General features: G+C 46.9%; 4 protein-coding genes across 4 annotated transcripts; 1 reads left to right on the forward strand and 3 right to left on the reverse strand.

Moving 5' to 3' along the window:
• Nucleotides 1–107: 107 nt before the first annotated feature.
• On the forward strand, nt 108–1,533 carry GLAREA_01541 (GroES-like protein; the record flags this gene model as incomplete). Its single annotated transcript, XM_008088757.1, has 6 exons — nt 108–165; nt 231–304; nt 421–453; nt 505–621; nt 706–1,209; nt 1,261–1,533. 6 exons carry the CDS (start codon nt 108–110, stop codon nt 1,531–1,533), a joined length of 1,059 nt encoding a protein of 352 aa, XP_008086948.1.
• Nucleotides 1,534–4,673: 3,140 nt separating this feature from the next.
• GLAREA_01542 (Protein kinase-like (PK-like)) lies at nt 4,674–6,753 on the reverse strand (the record flags this gene model as incomplete). Its single annotated transcript, XM_008088758.1, has 4 exons — nt 4,674–5,064; nt 5,118–5,499; nt 5,547–5,846; nt 5,898–6,753. 4 exons carry the CDS (start codon nt 6,751–6,753, stop codon nt 4,674–4,676), a joined length of 1,929 nt encoding a protein of 642 aa, XP_008086949.1.
• Nucleotides 6,754–9,562: 2,809 nt separating this feature from the next.
• Nucleotides 9,563–12,959, reverse strand: GLAREA_01543 (uncharacterized protein; the record flags this gene model as incomplete). Its single annotated transcript, XM_008088759.1, has 3 exons — nt 9,563–9,986; nt 10,044–12,774; nt 12,836–12,959. 3 exons carry the CDS (start codon nt 12,957–12,959, stop codon nt 9,563–9,565), a joined length of 3,279 nt encoding a protein of 1,092 aa, XP_008086950.1.
• Nucleotides 12,960–15,196: 2,237 nt separating this feature from the next.
• On the reverse strand, nt 15,197–15,656 carry GLAREA_01544 (uncharacterized protein; the record flags this gene model as incomplete). Its single annotated transcript, XM_008088760.1, has 2 exons — nt 15,197–15,502; nt 15,582–15,656. 2 exons carry the CDS (start codon nt 15,654–15,656, stop codon nt 15,197–15,199), a joined length of 381 nt encoding a protein of 126 aa, XP_008086951.1.
• Between the last annotated feature and the right edge of the window lie 1,913 nt (nt 15,657–17,569).

Below are 17,569 nucleotides of genomic sequence, written 5' to 3' on the forward strand. Positions count from 1 at the left end.
TTACCACCCTACTTTGAATTTTCATTCTTGTAAACAAAATTGATAAATCTATTTCAATCACCTCAACAATACCTCCCAACCGAATTTCCATACACTCCATCATCAACATGTCACAGGATATTCCAAAAGAGCAATGGGCGCAGGTTATCCATAAAACAGGAGGACGTAAGCGAAAAAATATACAACCTCGCTACTTCATGAACCCTAGCTGATATTATTGTTTTAAAAAGCTGTCGAGTACAAGAAGATTCCTGTTCAAAAGCCAGGACCAGATGAGGTTCTGATCAATATTAAATACTCGGGTGTTAGTGAGATTTCACTTTGTTTTTATACCTAGCCCTTGAATACAGACGCATCCCTCTGTACCGACTCGAAGTAAATTGTGAGTTTAGCTTTTACTGACGAAAGTAACTTGTGAAGGTGTGCCATACTGATCTCCACGCTGTTAATGGAGTGAGTTAAGCTTTTAGTGAAGTTTACAACAAGTGAGCTAAATTCAGTCAGGACTGGCCTTTAGCGACAAAACTCCCCTTAGTCGGTGGGCACGAGGGGGCTGGGGTTGTTGTAGCGAAAGGGGATCTAGTGACAGATATCGAGATTGGTGACTATGGAGGAGTCAAGGTAAGTCCGTCATGGTCGTCGTCATATTAACCCTCATATTTGCCCTCATATTCAAGACCAGAGCCTTCGCTAAATGTTGACCAGTGGATTAATGGATCTTGCCTCCAATGCAGTTTCTGTCAGCAAGCTGACGAGCCACTATGTTCTCAAGCTCTTCTTTCCGGGTATACAGTCGATGGGACATTCCAACAGTACTGTATTGCAAAGGCAGCTCACATGGCTCGTATCCCAAAGGAGTGTGATCTAGAGGCCATCGCTCCAGTCCTTTGTGCCGGTATCACTGTCTATAAAGGTCTTAAAGAATCGGGAGTTCGACCTGGCCAGAGCGTCGCCATCGTCGGTGCAGGAGGTGGTCTTGGAAGTTTAGCATGTCAGTATGCTAAGGCTATGGGCCTTGATATCATTGCCATTGATGGTGGGGACGAGAAGAGAGATATGACCAAGAAGCTCGGTGCACAGCATTTTGTGGATTTCACCAAGAGCAAGAACATCGTCAACGACGTAAAGGCTGCTACTGAAGATGGACTTGGACCACATGCAGTCATTCTAGTTGCTGTGAACGAGAAGCCCTTCCAGCAAGCTGCTGAGGTATGTTCATACAATGTTTATCAGAAATCACGTAACTAACTTGTGCCAAAGTACGTACGACCACGCGGTACAGTCGTCGCCATTGGTCTCCCAGCAGGTGCTTACCTCAGAGCTCCTGTATTCGAATCAGTTATCAAGATGATTACCATCAAGGGCTCATACGTCGGAAACCGAAAGGATTCTGCTGAGGCCATCGAGTTCTTCAGACGTGGTCTGATCAAGGCTCCATACAAGACCTGTGGACTATCAGAGCTCCAGAAGGTTTACGATTTAATGCACGAGGGCAAGATCGCTGGACGATATGTTGTTGACACCTCAAAATAAATGTAATCAGAACGAATTGAAAGTGGTATGATATTAGCGAACACCTGTGGAGATTTACTTCGGATTTCCAATGTAGCTTTCTTACTCCAGAACATCTGGTTAATACCTGTATATAACTTGAAAGAAATGGTCTACAAGACACTCACTTATTTTGCAGTATTGAGTCTCTTCGAAAATCGAATTAATACACCCGGTACCTATGCATCTCGCCTGTCATACCTAAGCGAAGCCCCTGAAGTCAGCAACATCTCAACCAACCTCAAAAACAAAATCAACAATCCAAACCACATATCTACCTCACTCAATCTCCTCCAAATCACTAATTTCCAAATTTCTCTCACCCTCCCCCCAAACGCCCAACCCAATCACCCAATACTCCCCTGACACCGCCACCCGCCACCACCGACCACTCATCTCCAGTGGCGCAAATCCATCACACCACCCACCCATCAATGTCACCACACGCACAAACGAACACAACCCGTTACAAGAGCCCCAGATATCCACAGCTGAAAGCAGACGTGATGTGTGTTTGTTGCATCTCGCACTGCGACCTTAGGTTGTACAGCGGACGGGTTGAACATGGGAGGGAGGACGAGCTGAAAAGAGGGTGGATGCCCGAAGTGGGGTTGGTAGTTTTGAGAGCTGTGGATGTCGCTGAGGGTCGTGAGATAGGTCGGTTTGTGGGAAATAGGGGAGTTCGGTGTTATGCAAGAGTCACAGATCAAAATGTTCACAATTTCGCTTCCACGTTTCTGGTAGAAAGAAGCTGCAGTTTTGTTGCATGTCGCAACATTTACCATGGTGGCGTTCAAAATCCGAAAGGGGAAGGAACCTGCCTAAGCGAGGGTTTGAGTTCTCGAGCTATCGAATCGCCTTGAGGAGCGTGACTTGCTGATGAGAGGACGAGTCAAGGTTATTTGTTCTTCATTTTCAGTTTGGAATCTCTTAGCAGTTTGTCTAATTCGGTGAGATACGTCTAAGTTTTCGAGCCAGCGCTTGTTGCGTCCTAAACGTGACCGCTAATTCTATCAGCAACTCGAGGTGTTACGTCAAAAGATTTCGATGATGGCTTGGATTTATGCCTTTGAAAAAGTTGATGAAGTTTTTCTTATTTGTACTTGTTCCGTATCTATGATTCACATGCTCAAGAAACGATAAACAGCATCGGCTGACGGTCTCTACTTCAGCAAAGGGTACTTGTATGAAAACTGTTAGCCGAGACTTTTCTATTCTGAAGGTGAGATTTACCTTGTTCATTTCAGCACAACAGTCAATGTCCCAGACTTTGTTGAAAAAATAATGAAATCAGCGTCCAAGCCTTTTTCCACAGGCAATTACGTCCATATAGCACCACTAACCCAGCAGCATAGAGCTAGCACATTGATCTCCTCGGGAATGCTTGTCTTTAAATAAGGCTTTCATACTCCTAAATCTAACAACGTCACTTAGCTGCGTCAGTATCACCTCTTCGTCTACACTGATTCGCTTCTCAGAGCATACGTCTCGGGATAAAATTGAACCGTGCAATTGCAAAAGCATTCATATATCGCCAGAATCCATTGCGGGGCAGATGGTGTTGGTAAATCCGAAAAATGTACTCCTCCTCCTCGCAACTAACGGAGAAATATCTTCAAGGCAATGCACGAGTATTTTGCAGCTGTGAACTACTTCTTGAACCCTCGACATATTTTGTTTGAGCAAACTGTAGACTCATAGTGTAGACAGATTCAAGTATTTCCCGCTGTCATGATCTACACCCTACAAACTACAGCAACGCCAAATCACCTCCATCGAAATCAACGATGTCGCAAGTTTATCAATTTCAATTCAATCAATTACACTCAGTTGATTTCGAACTCAATACCTCCCCACCAATGTAAACAATTGCGTTTCGCAACTAAAGCTCGTGATCTAGCTATGTCCGTATCCACTCAAGGTCATCAACGACATGGGAGCCACTCAAACCTCAATTCCTTAGACATAAACGAAAAACGCACAGAGTTAAATCACACCCAGTTCTCGACTTTGAATTTGAAAGCCGTGATATGAGTATGTTAAACGTGGTTGAGGGAGTGATGAACCCGAGATAATCAGATTTCGCAAGTGCATCAAACGAGACCATGTGCAAATAGCCGCCATTCCTCTTTCACGCCCAACATATCGACCACAAGTTTAAGCAGCAATCCTCAGACTTATAATCCTTCCTGCTTCCTTGACCTCCATGCCCCTTCATTTCTAATCCATCACATACCTCTCATCCCATGCATATGTCCATGTCTTACAACTACATTTCTCTCCAACCACGAGTCGTGCGCACTCAGAATCAGGAATAGAACAATCCAAAGGATGATGAGGTCACAGAAGAATCATGTTTGCGCGAGAGAAACGAGCATTGACTTGTACATAACGAATCGTGTGATGAGAAATCCAGGATGTCAGATTGTCTAATACCAACCTTCTACCGTCGGCGCCTCTTCTTTTTTGTGTTAGCAACAACTTACTTCGGGCTTACAACTTCCGCCCAAATTGTCGCTGGATGACATCCAAGTTGTAAAGTAGATAATTCGTCTAGCCCCTCCTCACGAACTGATCTCCCAAGACTTACCAGAACATCACAATTCAGCACCATTTCACAGATGAACATTAACAGACTCAAATATAATTCAAAGTAATCCTTTAATTCTCACACATCTGTTCGCCAATAAAAACCAGGACCAACACTCAGCTTGAACAAACTCCTTATCTCGTGTTGTAATGGGCAGACAAAAAAACACCCTGTAGCTTGGTGATACCATAATGCGCCCTCAACCTTTGTGAAAAAAACGCAAATAGAAAAAAAGACAATTGAAAAACTTATGCCTGTCTCCCGCAGATGACATAAAACCCTATTTACAATGCAGAGAGCAATAGTATAGAACATGCTCAGCCAACTTTTTTCATCTCCTCGAAGGCGATGCGATGTTGAGGAGGGACGGATAGTCTGGTGACGACCACCTCCTCGTCGTGATAGATGCAAAATAGTAAAGTGACTTCTCGCAGACTTTTCATCTCCCAATATCTAGTGTAACAAGACCAAAAAGAACAAACTTGATGAGCCAAGGCTCGAAATTTGTATTCACAATCGAAGTTGAAGGCGCTTATCGGCCATCATAACGTCCGTTGTTCAGATCCTCGTGTTGGTGCTCATCGCCATCATGATGTAGGGTCACCGAGTTGAACTCTTCGAATGGATCCACAATTTCGGCACCTGGTGTAGCTAAACCAGAGTCAAGCGGAACTCCTTTTGGAAGGGCCAAACCACGACTCCCGCTAATATCCACACTCTCGCTCTCTTTGACGTTTCGGAAATTTACTGTATCGATGCCCCGACCTTGATTTGGGATCATTGGGGGCTTCATGTGACGAATAAGAGCCCATTGTGTCGTTCTGAAGAACGGATGTCCTTTCACATCTGATGCTCCAGCTCTTGCACCTAATCTACGGTTCTCGTCCTTGATTAATAATTTTCTAATGAGTGACTTGCACAAACTGTCCCAGATGGTTAGCTAAAAGGTTGTGTCAATAGGAACTCATATACTGACTTAGAAATCTGAGGTGACCCAGAGTGCTCTGGGAATGGAACATCGTCACGCAAAATATTTGCAAACGTAGCATTTCGATTCTTGCCCTTGAATGGCGTGGTACCGAAAAGCATCTCATAAATCAGTATACCCAGGGTCCACCAATCAACGGCACTCGTGTGTCCACAGCCCTTGATAACTTCCGGCGCAATGTATTCCTCTGTACCAACGAAAGAGTTTGTTCTGAAGTTTGCTATGCAGGACTTGGTATCGATCGTAGGTAGGGAATTCGTGTTTGTACCGTTTCTGCCGACAATCATGGTTGGCTTTCCTCCAGGGTCGGATTGTTTGGAAAGATCAAAGTCAGACAACATTATGTGTCCAGATTGATGAAGAAGGATATCTAGTGAGGTTAGCATCCAACATCGAATTAATGGCAACAAAACGTACTTTCTGGTTTTAGATCTCTGTAAATGAATCCCATCAAGTGTAGGTACTCTAAAGCAGCAGTAACTTCTGCGGCGTAGAACCGAGCATCTTCTTCTGGTATGCATCTTCCAGGACGTGTCTGTAAGGCTCGGAAGAACTCCCCACCACTACAGTATTCCATACAGAGATACAGATGGTCTTCTGATTGGAAAGAGTGATATAGCGTAACAATGAACGGATGATTGCTTGTGGCTAAGATCTCTTGTTCCGCCAAAGCTCTCTTGATCTTGTTACGTTTGATCATTTCCTTCTTGCTCAATACTGGGACATGTTAGCTAACTGCACTCCCTCAATATACGAGTCCATATTTACCCTTCATCGCGTATAACCTGCTACTCTTCTTTTCTCGCACCAAGTACACTTTTCCCACGTCTCCCTTACCAATCAATTTTATCTTGTCAAAACTTGATGGACCGACCTCCACATTCCTAACTTTAATTGAATTCGAGCTGTATGTTCTTCGGAAGGCCATGTTTCGCATATTTGGTGGTTGCAGGGGTGCTAATCCATCATGTCCATTTGGTACTCCTAAAGAATTGCCATTCGGACTGCCAGTCTTATCCACTAAAGCCAGCATGCTAGTGCTTGCATTGTGCGCCAATGGTTCTTTACCAAGCTCTGCTGTTGCCGGTCGATCACCCTCTCCCTTACCGGAAGAAAATAAACCTTGTGCGTTGGGAGCACTTGCAACTCTCCTCAGTTTCCTTGCCAATTCCTCCTTTCCAGCAATGGTGGCCTGATCGTTCGCACCTGATACGGCATCCACCTTCAGCGTTGGAGTATCTGGGGGACTCGGAGGAACGGAACCTTCATTGTGATGGCGCAGAGCCGGGGGACCTTGATGAGCGAAGTATGGATTTGCATGAGCCGTCGGACTGACAGCATCATCTAACGTATTTCCCTCACTTGCAACTGTTGTTGATCGATTCCTGCCTACGCTTGGAAAAAACTTCGACTGGCGGAATGAACTCTTGCTTTCCGACTTCAATGACCCTTCCTTCTCACTGCTTCCTAAGCTGTTTATCCTGAAGAAGTTCTTCAGCTTCTGGGGAAATGGACTGTGGCCATGGCCATTGTTGCTTTTGTTCGACATCGAGAAGCCAGAGAAGTTCCGCTTCTCTTGCAGGCCGTTCGGAGAGGACGATGGGGAATTCGACAAGGCCGTCATCAAGAAGCGGGTAGCAGCGTTGACGAGCGCTGCTTGACGTACCTCGGACTACGTGAGAGAAGAGGAGTATATCGTCACTTCGACCGGCGAAATGTACCGTCGACCAAAAATACACTGGAGGTAGACTCGGAGGTGGCCGTGTTGTAGAAGTAGCTCGTTACGAGGCTGGTTGCTAATCAGAAATCAATTCGGTTGATCCTGGTCCGGGGCGGGTACAACGTGTATCGTTGTGCACTGCGTCTCAAGGACAACAGTGGCGAGTCGAGAAGGCGGAGGGAACGAGGACGTTGACAGTTGCCTCGTCTGGTTACTGATCGCCCATGTTCATGCCGTGTCGTAGAGGTAAGTGTGGTGTCGTGAATGTCTGAAGTGGTCGTGATACGGGCGTTGCAGAGAGGTGAAAGGACGTCGTTCGCTAGCTTCCAAGGTTCCCAGAGGAGGGTGAGTGAAGAGTGGGTTGGCCAGAGCAGGATCTAGGGAAGGGGAAGGGAAGGGTCACCAGCAGGTGTGATTGCTGCGGCTGGCTACGGCGACCCGAACCGACACCCGCTGCATAAATCACGGGTTGGCAGCAGCGTATAGTGTGAGCCCAGAAGGTCTGGATTTGCTTGTTCTGCAGCTAGTTATCTGGGAAAACTTATTTTTCCAGCAACACATCTCAGTTGTTCTTCAGCAAATACTATGAATCATCAAAGTGTCTACCTAGAGATACTTCTAAAATGTCACTTCAGCCTGTGAGTTCCAATAACTCGCCTGCATATGATGTCCGTAGTTTCGGCTGGCAGCCGAGACATGCATTTGAGATCTCAGGTCCCATCTTCAAGTGTACATCCGTACCGACCGACCTTACCGCTCACACACCTCGACAAACCGAAGTGAGCGACATTTATACTGATTCGAAGGAAACAGACTAGACTCGACCTAGTTGCAATCTTGCTTCGGATGGACATCGGCATCATGATTCCGGTCGATTTTGACTCACGTCTCCATTTCGTCTGCCATACAGCCACATCTAATCACTCGTCCATCCCCCACTACTTGCCGAGGATAAACGTATCAAGAGATGTCTCTTCGTCAATGTTCTTGAAGATATGTTATGGATATATTATGGGACTTTAGTAGGCTGATTTATGGTAGGAACTGGTAACAGAGTATGTAGACACAAAAGAACGGTTGTGACTTAGACACTAATACTAGTTATATCGCTGGTAATAACCCACGTAACAAACCTTGACAACCACCTAAAAATATCCATCCAAAGCATAGGTATCAATCAAGTACACCCATCCCAGCTACCAAACCTACGCATCCAAACACCCTATCACACAGTACTTGCTTCTGCTCCTGCTTCTACTTCTCTCCCTCCCTCACACATCTCGTCATCACCCATCCATCCCCAAACGTAACCGCCAAATGTCAGCTTCCCCTTTAGTCCATGACCAATCCCCAATCCGTCCCTCCATCCCACGCCACCAATAAACCTACCAACCTGCCACTTCCAAAAAGAACCCCCAGCCAACCATGGAGCCATCCTTTTTTCAAGAACGGACCGTACAGCATGCTCACTGCACAAGCAACCCTACCACGCGGTGTTGAGAGGGATCGGGACTTGCGCTCTTGTTACGACTGAGATGACTTGACAACGATAACCTACAAAAAATGGTATGTACATCTCGAAGTTAGAAGGGTGCTCTCGATTTGTGCTAGAAATATTTATAAATTTTTGAAAAGATCCTGTGACCTTAGGTGAGTTGTAGAAAAAATTGTAAAACACATTTCATAATTTTCTATTTCCACCGCGTGCCTCTCTCTGCACCCCTCATCTGTGATACGTCCGTACCTCACTCAACCCACTCATCACGCACCGCAAAATCCTTCTAGAACGAAAAAAGAATACCCCAAGAATATCGACACAAACTCATTCGCACGCTTAAGGTTCCAGTCGCAGACTCGGGATATCTGCCGTAATCAATTCCTTCTCGACACTCGACCCTATGAGCTTGTGTTCCTATTAACAAGACAATGAGCCATGTCCAATTACTAAAACGCAGACCCGCATACTTTCATCACTCGAATAGATTAGGAAAAGTGCCTGAAGAATGAAACGGCTTGCATCTCTTCATGCGGCTCTTCGATTGATCTCTCCTCAAGCCAGGAAAACACCAAACCTGAACTTCAATACTTCAATCCACGATCTACCAAACGAATACTTTTCATTTTTCTTACTATGACATACTGTGCAAGACTATTTTTTCCATAGGTACAAATCTTGACTCTAGCCTCCTCATCCATAGCGAACAATTCGTCGACGAGCTCTACCAAACGCCAGAGGCAGAAATATTTCAATAACAGCATCATTCCAAGGGTTGCCCAAACTACATATTATCCCTTCGTCATGTAAGAAAAAGACAATTCAGCAACCTGATAGTCACTATAAGCATCGGAACATAATCCTACTCGACAACATAGAAAAAGAATGAAAATAGAAGAAACATTTTGTGGTTTTGATATCGTCTTGCAATGAATGTAACGCAGTTATACTTGTTCCCGAAAGTGTCAGCACAGCTCATATTTTGTTAGGTTCGAAAAGCATGCTTCGAAGTCCTAGAAGGTAGTAGTTTCGAAACCCAGCGCTACCGCAATCCATCAAAGCGCCAAAAGCTTACGCCAACAAGCTCTTGACTGCACGCCTTTCGTTTCTAATTTTCAGGTCAGGAAATCCCAAAGAGCTGAACGGCAAAAGCAAACTGGCTGATGAGGTACGTGAGGTGAGCAGTACAAAACATATTCTTCAAGACATCCAACGAATCTACCAGTTCGAGGCCATCCCGGTTCCCAATCCGCTGGAGTTTGCATTCCAGCCTTGCTCCGCAGTTTTCTTATCATCGTCAGCCTTTCGTGCTAAGGACCTGAGGTATCCCTCCGCACTATGGTTGAGATTATCGTGAGCCACAGATTGATTAAATGGTCGGTTTTCAGTGCTGAACGAAGATGAAGTCGAGTGTTCTCTTAAGATCTGAGGTTTATTCTGAAGTCCCTCTACATCACGTTGGGCTACAACATTCGAGATTGTTGGCGCAAGTGAAGCAACGGCAGAGCCACGATATTGAGGAAGATAACCCGCAGCCGTAGCAGACGATATCGTACCAGAAACAGCAAATCCAGTCATGGCCTTGGATGCCTGCCCAGGGGTCTTCAGCATGTTTTGTAAGAATTCTCGTTGTCCATTGGCACTATACTCGTCAGTCTACTTATTCTACTCGGTTGTTCATGGAGTTTGAGGAGCATACTTGCTGAAGTTAGCAACTCGTTCTTGCCAGCTGGTATCCACATTGGTCTTTGGTGACTCTTCATAATGCTGCGCTTTCAAGTTGATCTCGACTGATGAGGCCTCAGAACCATCATTTTCGGTAACCTCCTCTTCAGCAACAGCAGTATCGTTCTTAATCAAGTCCCATTTCGTATGGTCTTTTGGCGCTCCCCAAGAGTCCACACTACCTGCATCTTCATCATCACTGTCCTCTACCTGTGCGACGTCATCCATGTTTTGACGCTGTGGTTTCTCTCCTACCGGTCGGCTGATCCCGTTTGATTGAGCTTGGCCATGATAAGGATTTCTCTGGTCTGGGGACTTATATCCTGGAACTCCCCGTTCAAGAAACAAGTTGGAAAAGTCATCTTCAGCCGATATTTCAGTTCTTCCTTGCGGGGTCACCGGGCGTGGCACTTGCGTGTCATAATTTTCATACTGTGCAGGCCATTGAGATGCTCTCGCCGAGTCTTGTATATTGAATCCGCCACTAGACGTTGCACTCTGCATAGGAAGCGAAACCAAGTTGGAATGACTCGACGAGGCGCGCATTGGTGATGGCGTCTTGTAGCCGAGAGCACCAGGCTCGTTGAAAAGTTGACCAAAATCAGGAAGTGCATTGGTTTGAGAATCATGGCGAGAAGGATCATTTGGAGGTAAGCTATACATAGCCAACTGAGCATTCTGCTTGATTGGCGATGGAGGGTAAAAGTCTTTCCCGTCAAACTTTGGAAGTCCTTTCTGAGCAAATGTGGGTGCTGCACCCCAGTACAAGTGCCGTGCCCGCCTTTCTTCTTCAGTCAAAGGTCGAGGGTAAATCAAGTCCGTATATTTGGCTTCCATAGTGGAGATACCATGTGGCAGAACACCAACAAGATACGGTACGGCATGACTGGGAATATTGACCAAATTGTTCTGAGATGCCGACAAGTCAGCCTGTCCATGAAATGTACTTGATCTCAACATGGATCTTGCTTTCGATTGTGCTGGCGTCGGCTCAGTCATGCTCTGAGCTTTTGGCAGACTTGGAGGAGGAGCAACAGCTACCGCAGCATTATTGATCGTCTGACCCCAATTCGTCGATGCTTTCGACAGGAGTCTTGATTCGATTTGAGCCTCAGTCTCTGGAGCCATCTCCTCTAGAGGAGAAGTAGGGAGGGTGCGAACAACAGCCATTGATTGCTCCGACTGGGAGGTTGCGGCAGTATTGAATTGTGATCTTGGCTGAAATGGCGGTGCCATTGCTGCAGCAGCACTCAGTCTAGACTTGTTTGTGGAATCGGATCTGGTGATAGATGCTCTGTGAGGGACTGGGTCATTCTGTTGGCCGACGTCTTTCTGAATCGTCTGATCCAATCCTCTGTCGGAAGGAGCACGAATTGACAGCTGAGAAACGCGATTTGCTGAGTTTTGTCGATTATGGATTTCTGGAAACCTTGTGTCCTCTTCAAATGTTGCTGTATGTTTTGTAGCGTTAGACTGGATTTCTTGCTGAACAACTTCTTTCGCGGATTGTTCGATAGCTACCTGGGCCTCCAGCTGGCTCTCCAAATGCTTAATCTGAGCGAGCAGCATAGAGCGCTGTAGTTGTAAGAAATTTGGGTCGAATTGTTGACTTGCTACCTGATTGTCTATCATGCTGATGTGACTCCGAAGTGAGTTGATCTGGGCTTTGATCCAATCTGATGCAGACGGCAATGGCATTGACATCAGCGGCGGCATAAATGGGAACATACTTGGCATTTGCTCAGAGGACGTTGTGGGGATAGGCATAGAATGGGCCTGGCCGGGAAACAGAAGAGGATTGGGCATATTCGCCATCGGCATCGGAAAGGGGGAAGGCGGTGCAAAAAGACTAGTAGCGGCTTGTGGAATGAAATTGGGATTCCCCAGCATTGTCATCGAAAGCGGTTGTGGATTGCATGGTGGCGGAACCGGGTAGACGTATTTGCCATTGATCTTGAAAGGCATGGTGGTATCGAACTGAGATGGATGCGAAATCTTTATCTGCTGCGGCAAGGTTGAAGTGTTCTCGGCGCTAGAAGCTGGGTCGGATGCAGTCTTCGCAGTTTGGCTTTGGTTTGCAGAGTGCTGATCGTAGCCGCCGAAGCTGTTGAACATAGGAGATGGCGCCCCCGTAAGAGCTCGTGGTGGGACGGACGGGTGAAAGCTTCCAGGAGGTATAAAGCCAGCCGGGAGAATAGGAGGAAACCCTAATGGAAGAGGAGCGTGGTTGAGCCAGGTGGGTGGAAATTGACTTGTGGATTCGACCTCGGATAGGGGATTCTTCGACTCGAACTGATTTTTCTCGCCGTTCCACTCGAAAGCAGGAGGAGGCGCGGGAGCACGGGTGTTTGGGACAATTCTACCACCAGCCGTGACTCGAACGTGTGTTGGCGACCGGACTGCTCTGAAGAAACGTTGGAAGTTCTCGGATTGTTGTGCTGCGGTTCCGGTGGGCGCAGAGTGAGGTTGCGAAGAGCGGTCGGAGCGTTCACGAGGACGTAAAGACCACTGAACTGGCTGAGAAAGCAAAGGTGTGGTGGCCTCTGTCATGACAATCTGGTCTGGCGCCTCGGAGGATTGAGAGGTACGCGCGAGCGAGAGCTGGCGAAGATTGCGGCGGTTCGTGATGTCCAGCAGTCCCATTGACTGGCCCGAGAAGCCTCTAGAATGTCTCGAGAGATCACCAGGCAATCTGACGATGCACGCTAGAATGAAAATGCGAATTAGGGAGGTTGGGAGAAGACGGGTGGGTGAATGGGTACGCACCAAGCTCAGGGTGTGCGTTCAGCTTGTCCACCACGTCTTGAGCAAGCGGTGCTGTCTTTCTCAAGGACAAGAGGTCACTGATGAAGTAGCGAAGGAGTTCCGAGGATGCAGTTGGCGGAGACATTGCGCTTCATATGAGGAGGAGTATCTAGTTCTACGATCAGAGTTAGCCACGCTCTCGCAAAGGTGAGGTCGGATGAAATCGTCCCATGTAAACAAAGCAACGCGTTGCACGGGATTCATCGACTGCATTCACTTACTGGAGGTAACAACAATTTGGACTTTCCAAGCGAGCGGTAACGCGTTCTCTACGAACAAGGAATCGGATCAAGGATCAAGGAGCAAAAGGAATGTGAGGATCTGTAGAAGTAGAAGTGTGGGTTGAGTTGGAGAAGGCAAGAGCAGGAAGCCAGTTCCAGTTCCGACGAGGACTCGATGATGAAACTTAGCGCTATCTTCGCGATGCTCGTGGGGAAAGCACCGCCATGACGATACTTTCACAGTACCCTTATATACTCATCGCAGCCGCTTCGTACGGCAAGATCGAACCAGCAACCAGCCGAAGGAGCGGAGTTCGCGGAACCTACGTATTCCAGCAGGCGACAATTCGGATTATTCGTAGGAAGGTATACGGGATAAATGTTAAGTGTTGATGAGGAGAGATGTGGAAGAGAAACAAGGCGGACTTTAATACCTTACTACCTAGGTAGCACCTTACTATTGTGCGAAGCAGCTAGCTCCTCCCGTCGATACAATAGATCGAATCGACTTTTGACAAGAAGCTGGCACACGTGAATCATCATCATAGCAGTCTTCACGTTGGTTCTGGCGTGCAGTTAGCAGAGTTGATATAAGAAAACTCCATTTACACGACGTTGAACAGCTTCCATCTATGTCGGCCCCTATTTGTGCTAGCTGACAGGTTTTGCTATGAACAGAAATACAGCACGAATTCGACAAAGCTCCACGTGTTTTCATCTCTGTATAGCTTTATCAGTGAAGATGAGATATCGCGAGGCGAAAGCCCGCCGCCATCCTCTTCACTTAGAGTGGAAGAGGTCGAGGGATCGAGTGAGGAGAACACACGACATGGGGTCGGCGATGAGGTCGAATATGCATCGGCTTTAGCGACGAAAGTGGCCATTTAAAGTGGAGACGTCGAGTTCAGCCAGACCACTTCCACTCCGCTATCCGCTCCACACTCCACACTCCAGACGTCCTGTCGTCTCCACCTCGTCGATGCTTTCTCTCATATTTTCCACCATCAATCGACAACATCCACCTCTTTCATGCCTGACTCGACTCCATCATTCCACGATTTGAAGAGCATCATCGTGTACGTCTCGACCGTCGACGCAGGCCAGTGCGACCCAGAGCTTTATCACCATAGCGTCGTCCTCGACCATCAACCTGCTCCTGTCGGTTTGTAGGGACAACTGAATGCCGGTGTTCTTGGGGCAACACTTTCTGTCACATCTCAACTTCTGCACTCCTCAGCCATTGGAGTGGTAGCAGCTGGCTATATGTCGTCTTTTCAGAACTTCTTGTTATCACAGGTTCGTCATTGGAATTTTACCCAGGCTGGTACTTGCTGCAATGCACAAATGTGGCGCCACTGTTTTCACCATGCAGAAAACCCTGGCCAGCTCCATCGCAAGTGCAGCATGTTCAGTGCTGCCGCTTCATTGGCACGACTCCATTGGCACTGGAAAAGCAGACGGGCAGACCACTATCGTCTATCCCCCGAGTTTCTGTTGTGCAACGCCTCAAGGCAGTATATTTCTCTTTTGCTATTGGCACAAGCCTTGGTGCCTTGATTCTTTAAAGATTTCGGCCATATTACACCCTATACAACCAACTTCTCCATTGGTGCAGCCCTATTGTGCGAGTAGTTCTCCGCTCATAGCAAGTCAGGACCCTGTGCAGCATACTCTTCTTCGTTCAATTCATTGGGTACACACCCAGTAACTGTTTGATTTTTAATGCTACAGAGAAGGGTCATTGGTAACGCACCGAGAGAAATTTCATCTGTCAATTGCAATGATTTTGGACATAGCTTTAACTTCAATTTCATGATCCTTATTAAGCCACCACCATGAGAGCAAGTCTGGCTCCCCATGCTGACGTGCATAGCATTCTTGTATCCCCCAAATTCGCAAACATGACTGATAGCGACCAGATGTCGATTATGCTCAAAGAGGCTGTTTTCAATTTCCCTCGCATCAAATTGAAGCTTCCAAAATGAAATTACAGGGAAAATGCCTGATTCGTTGTTCCTAAGACACAATACCAAAAGAAATGGATTCCTCCTCCACGTTTTTCGAGTACGGAACCGCGAACCACATATTCCATGGAATGGTCCTACTCAAAGTTGATCCGACCCCAGCCGGTCGTATTCGTTGGAGCCACAGTCCTGATTTTATTTTTCTTCTGGCTATCCAGGCCTTCAAACGCAGTAATGGTTTGCGCTGCGGATGGGCCAGTCGCTGTGGGAAATCCTTGTTTTGGTTGTTCCTTAATCGTCCATCCACTATCAGTCTCACTGTTCGAGATTATCTCGAACATGATGTATTGGAGCGCTCCATTTTCGAATTGAGGCACGTAGACTTCGCGTGACAATCGAAATGGGCTAGGCATGATGGCCTCTGCTGAATCACGGCCATCTGCCTATTGAAGGTCAGCTTTTGGAGTACAGCTAGTTGGACAAGTGTCATACAAGACAATGTGCGCAGGGCGCATTATGTACCCAAACCCAATGTGGGCAATTATGTGTGAAGAAATATTTGCAACGGTATTTGTAATATCCTCCTGAGCCACTCATTTTGGACTACTACCCGCTGGTAGTAAAGCGTTTTGAACCGCGAAGTTATGCGCGGGACAATAAGGGATCCGAAGATCAAGTGAGGCTTAAAATATGTGAAGACTTGAAGACTTTGGAACGATTGATGTGCTAGGATCAGGGCGCTAGAATTCTGAACTCAGGAAAAGGCAAAGAAAGAGATCATCAGGATATATAGGGCTCTCCAACATCTTCGATCCATGTGTGTATGGAGTAGAGGACCCTTGCGACGACTTACGAGCATTAGCTCCAATTGAGGCCAGGGAGAGCACCCATGTCGACGCACATTTGCGGAGTAATAGCTGAAGCCCCAACAGCTCTACTTAGCGATTACCTCCGTACGTAGCTTAGTTACGACTGTACCCATTCTTGAGCTTGTGCGGTACGGCTCATGTCTCAAGAATTCTGACAAACAAGGACAACTTCTAGCGCGAGGGGCAAATACAATTCTTGCAAGTACTACAGTCACGAGGAATTAATTAGTGAACAGGGTAGCTTATCACAACATGTCTGCGGGCAGGCAAGGTTTATATTGGAAGACGGGATTCGGGGCTCTAGTTTGCTCCCAGTCTTGCGTCAACGAGACAGTTGGAAATTGGTGGAACACCAACCCAAAGGCTTTGAGTCTGCGCAGGGAAGAATTACTCAAGTGGTCTGATGAACGTAAACGTTATTCAGTTTTGCATTGATAGGAATATGCTGACGTGCTTAGGTTCCATCGTGCACTCACTTATTCGATTATCCACTCTGCCTTTTCGCGAGCGGTCCAGAATAGGATTCTCGGAGCGGGTTTCCATTTTGCTTTAGGGCCATGATCCACAACTTGCTCGAAAGGTTTGAAACGTTTGTACTCTACGAAGTAGATTTAATTGTACTCCGTCAGCATCGCCTCGGCAATTCGCTTGAGAAATGCTCTGATCAAGCTGCGAACACGGATGCTGGAATATCCTCTGGCGCCAGGCATGGGTGGTTCCACGTGCATTCTGCAAACTGTTCTGGAGCGTCGACGATCGGGACTTTTTTGAGACCACTGCCCCGCCGGCAGAGAAAAGGGTGACACGAACAGCCCTGGAGCACCCTGCAGAACTCACCCACCGCATCTGATTACTGGTGCGTGATTTGCCCATTATGGCCGCATCCATAAGTATGGGAGCTCAATAAAAGAAAAATTCCCGTTTTGGACGACGACTATGCAATATTGCTCCGGAATGGCATCCGCTGGCCAACAATACCTATCCCTACGAAGCGAGTTGAAGACGACCTCCGATAGGGGGTGGCTTCTGCTATCAAGCCTCCACACCCTCCCGTGGATGCTGGCTCTAGCGCCCGTTTGCACTAACGGCCCGCACACGTGGGAGCTTCAAGCTTCACCTGAAATCCTCGCTAAAGACTTGCTTTCTTTATTGTGCACCATGAGGTTGATGAGGCTTGCTGGCTACGAGAGAGCCTCAAGTTTGTTCTAGAAACATCAAGCAAGGCGATGGTAAAAGAGCCGGCTGTCGGTACTCGTTCTAGGGAACCAAGCGCATGTCTCACGACCAGGCAGTGCCTGATAGGTTGCAGGTTTGGAGGCTCGCTCAATGTAATGAAAGGTTGTGACTTATGGAGTTCGTTACCAAGGCAATTTTCACGCACCACATCATATCAAAAGCAATTCTATACTTTAAAATGGATTGAACTTCCTAGCCAATGAGTCCTAAAGAATTAGTCTCGAGGCTGTGAATCTGACAACATGCTTTTTGTTGATTATTCCTCCATCATTTGATGTTGTTTGTAGCACAATCGTACAGCTTATTCGCTACTCGGTTATCGAATCGACAATTCATAGCTCAACAGCTTGTACCTCCAACTACCAATCCGTCCTTACGAGAGATGGGCACCTGATTCTACTCTGC

This window comes from Glarea lozoyensis (assembly GCF_000409485.1).
Source record: "Glarea lozoyensis ATCC 20868 chromosome Unknown GLAREA7, whole genome shotgun sequence".
In the NCBI taxonomy this organism is placed as follows: Eukaryota; Fungi; Ascomycota; class Leotiomycetes; order Helotiales; family Helotiaceae; genus Glarea; species Glarea lozoyensis.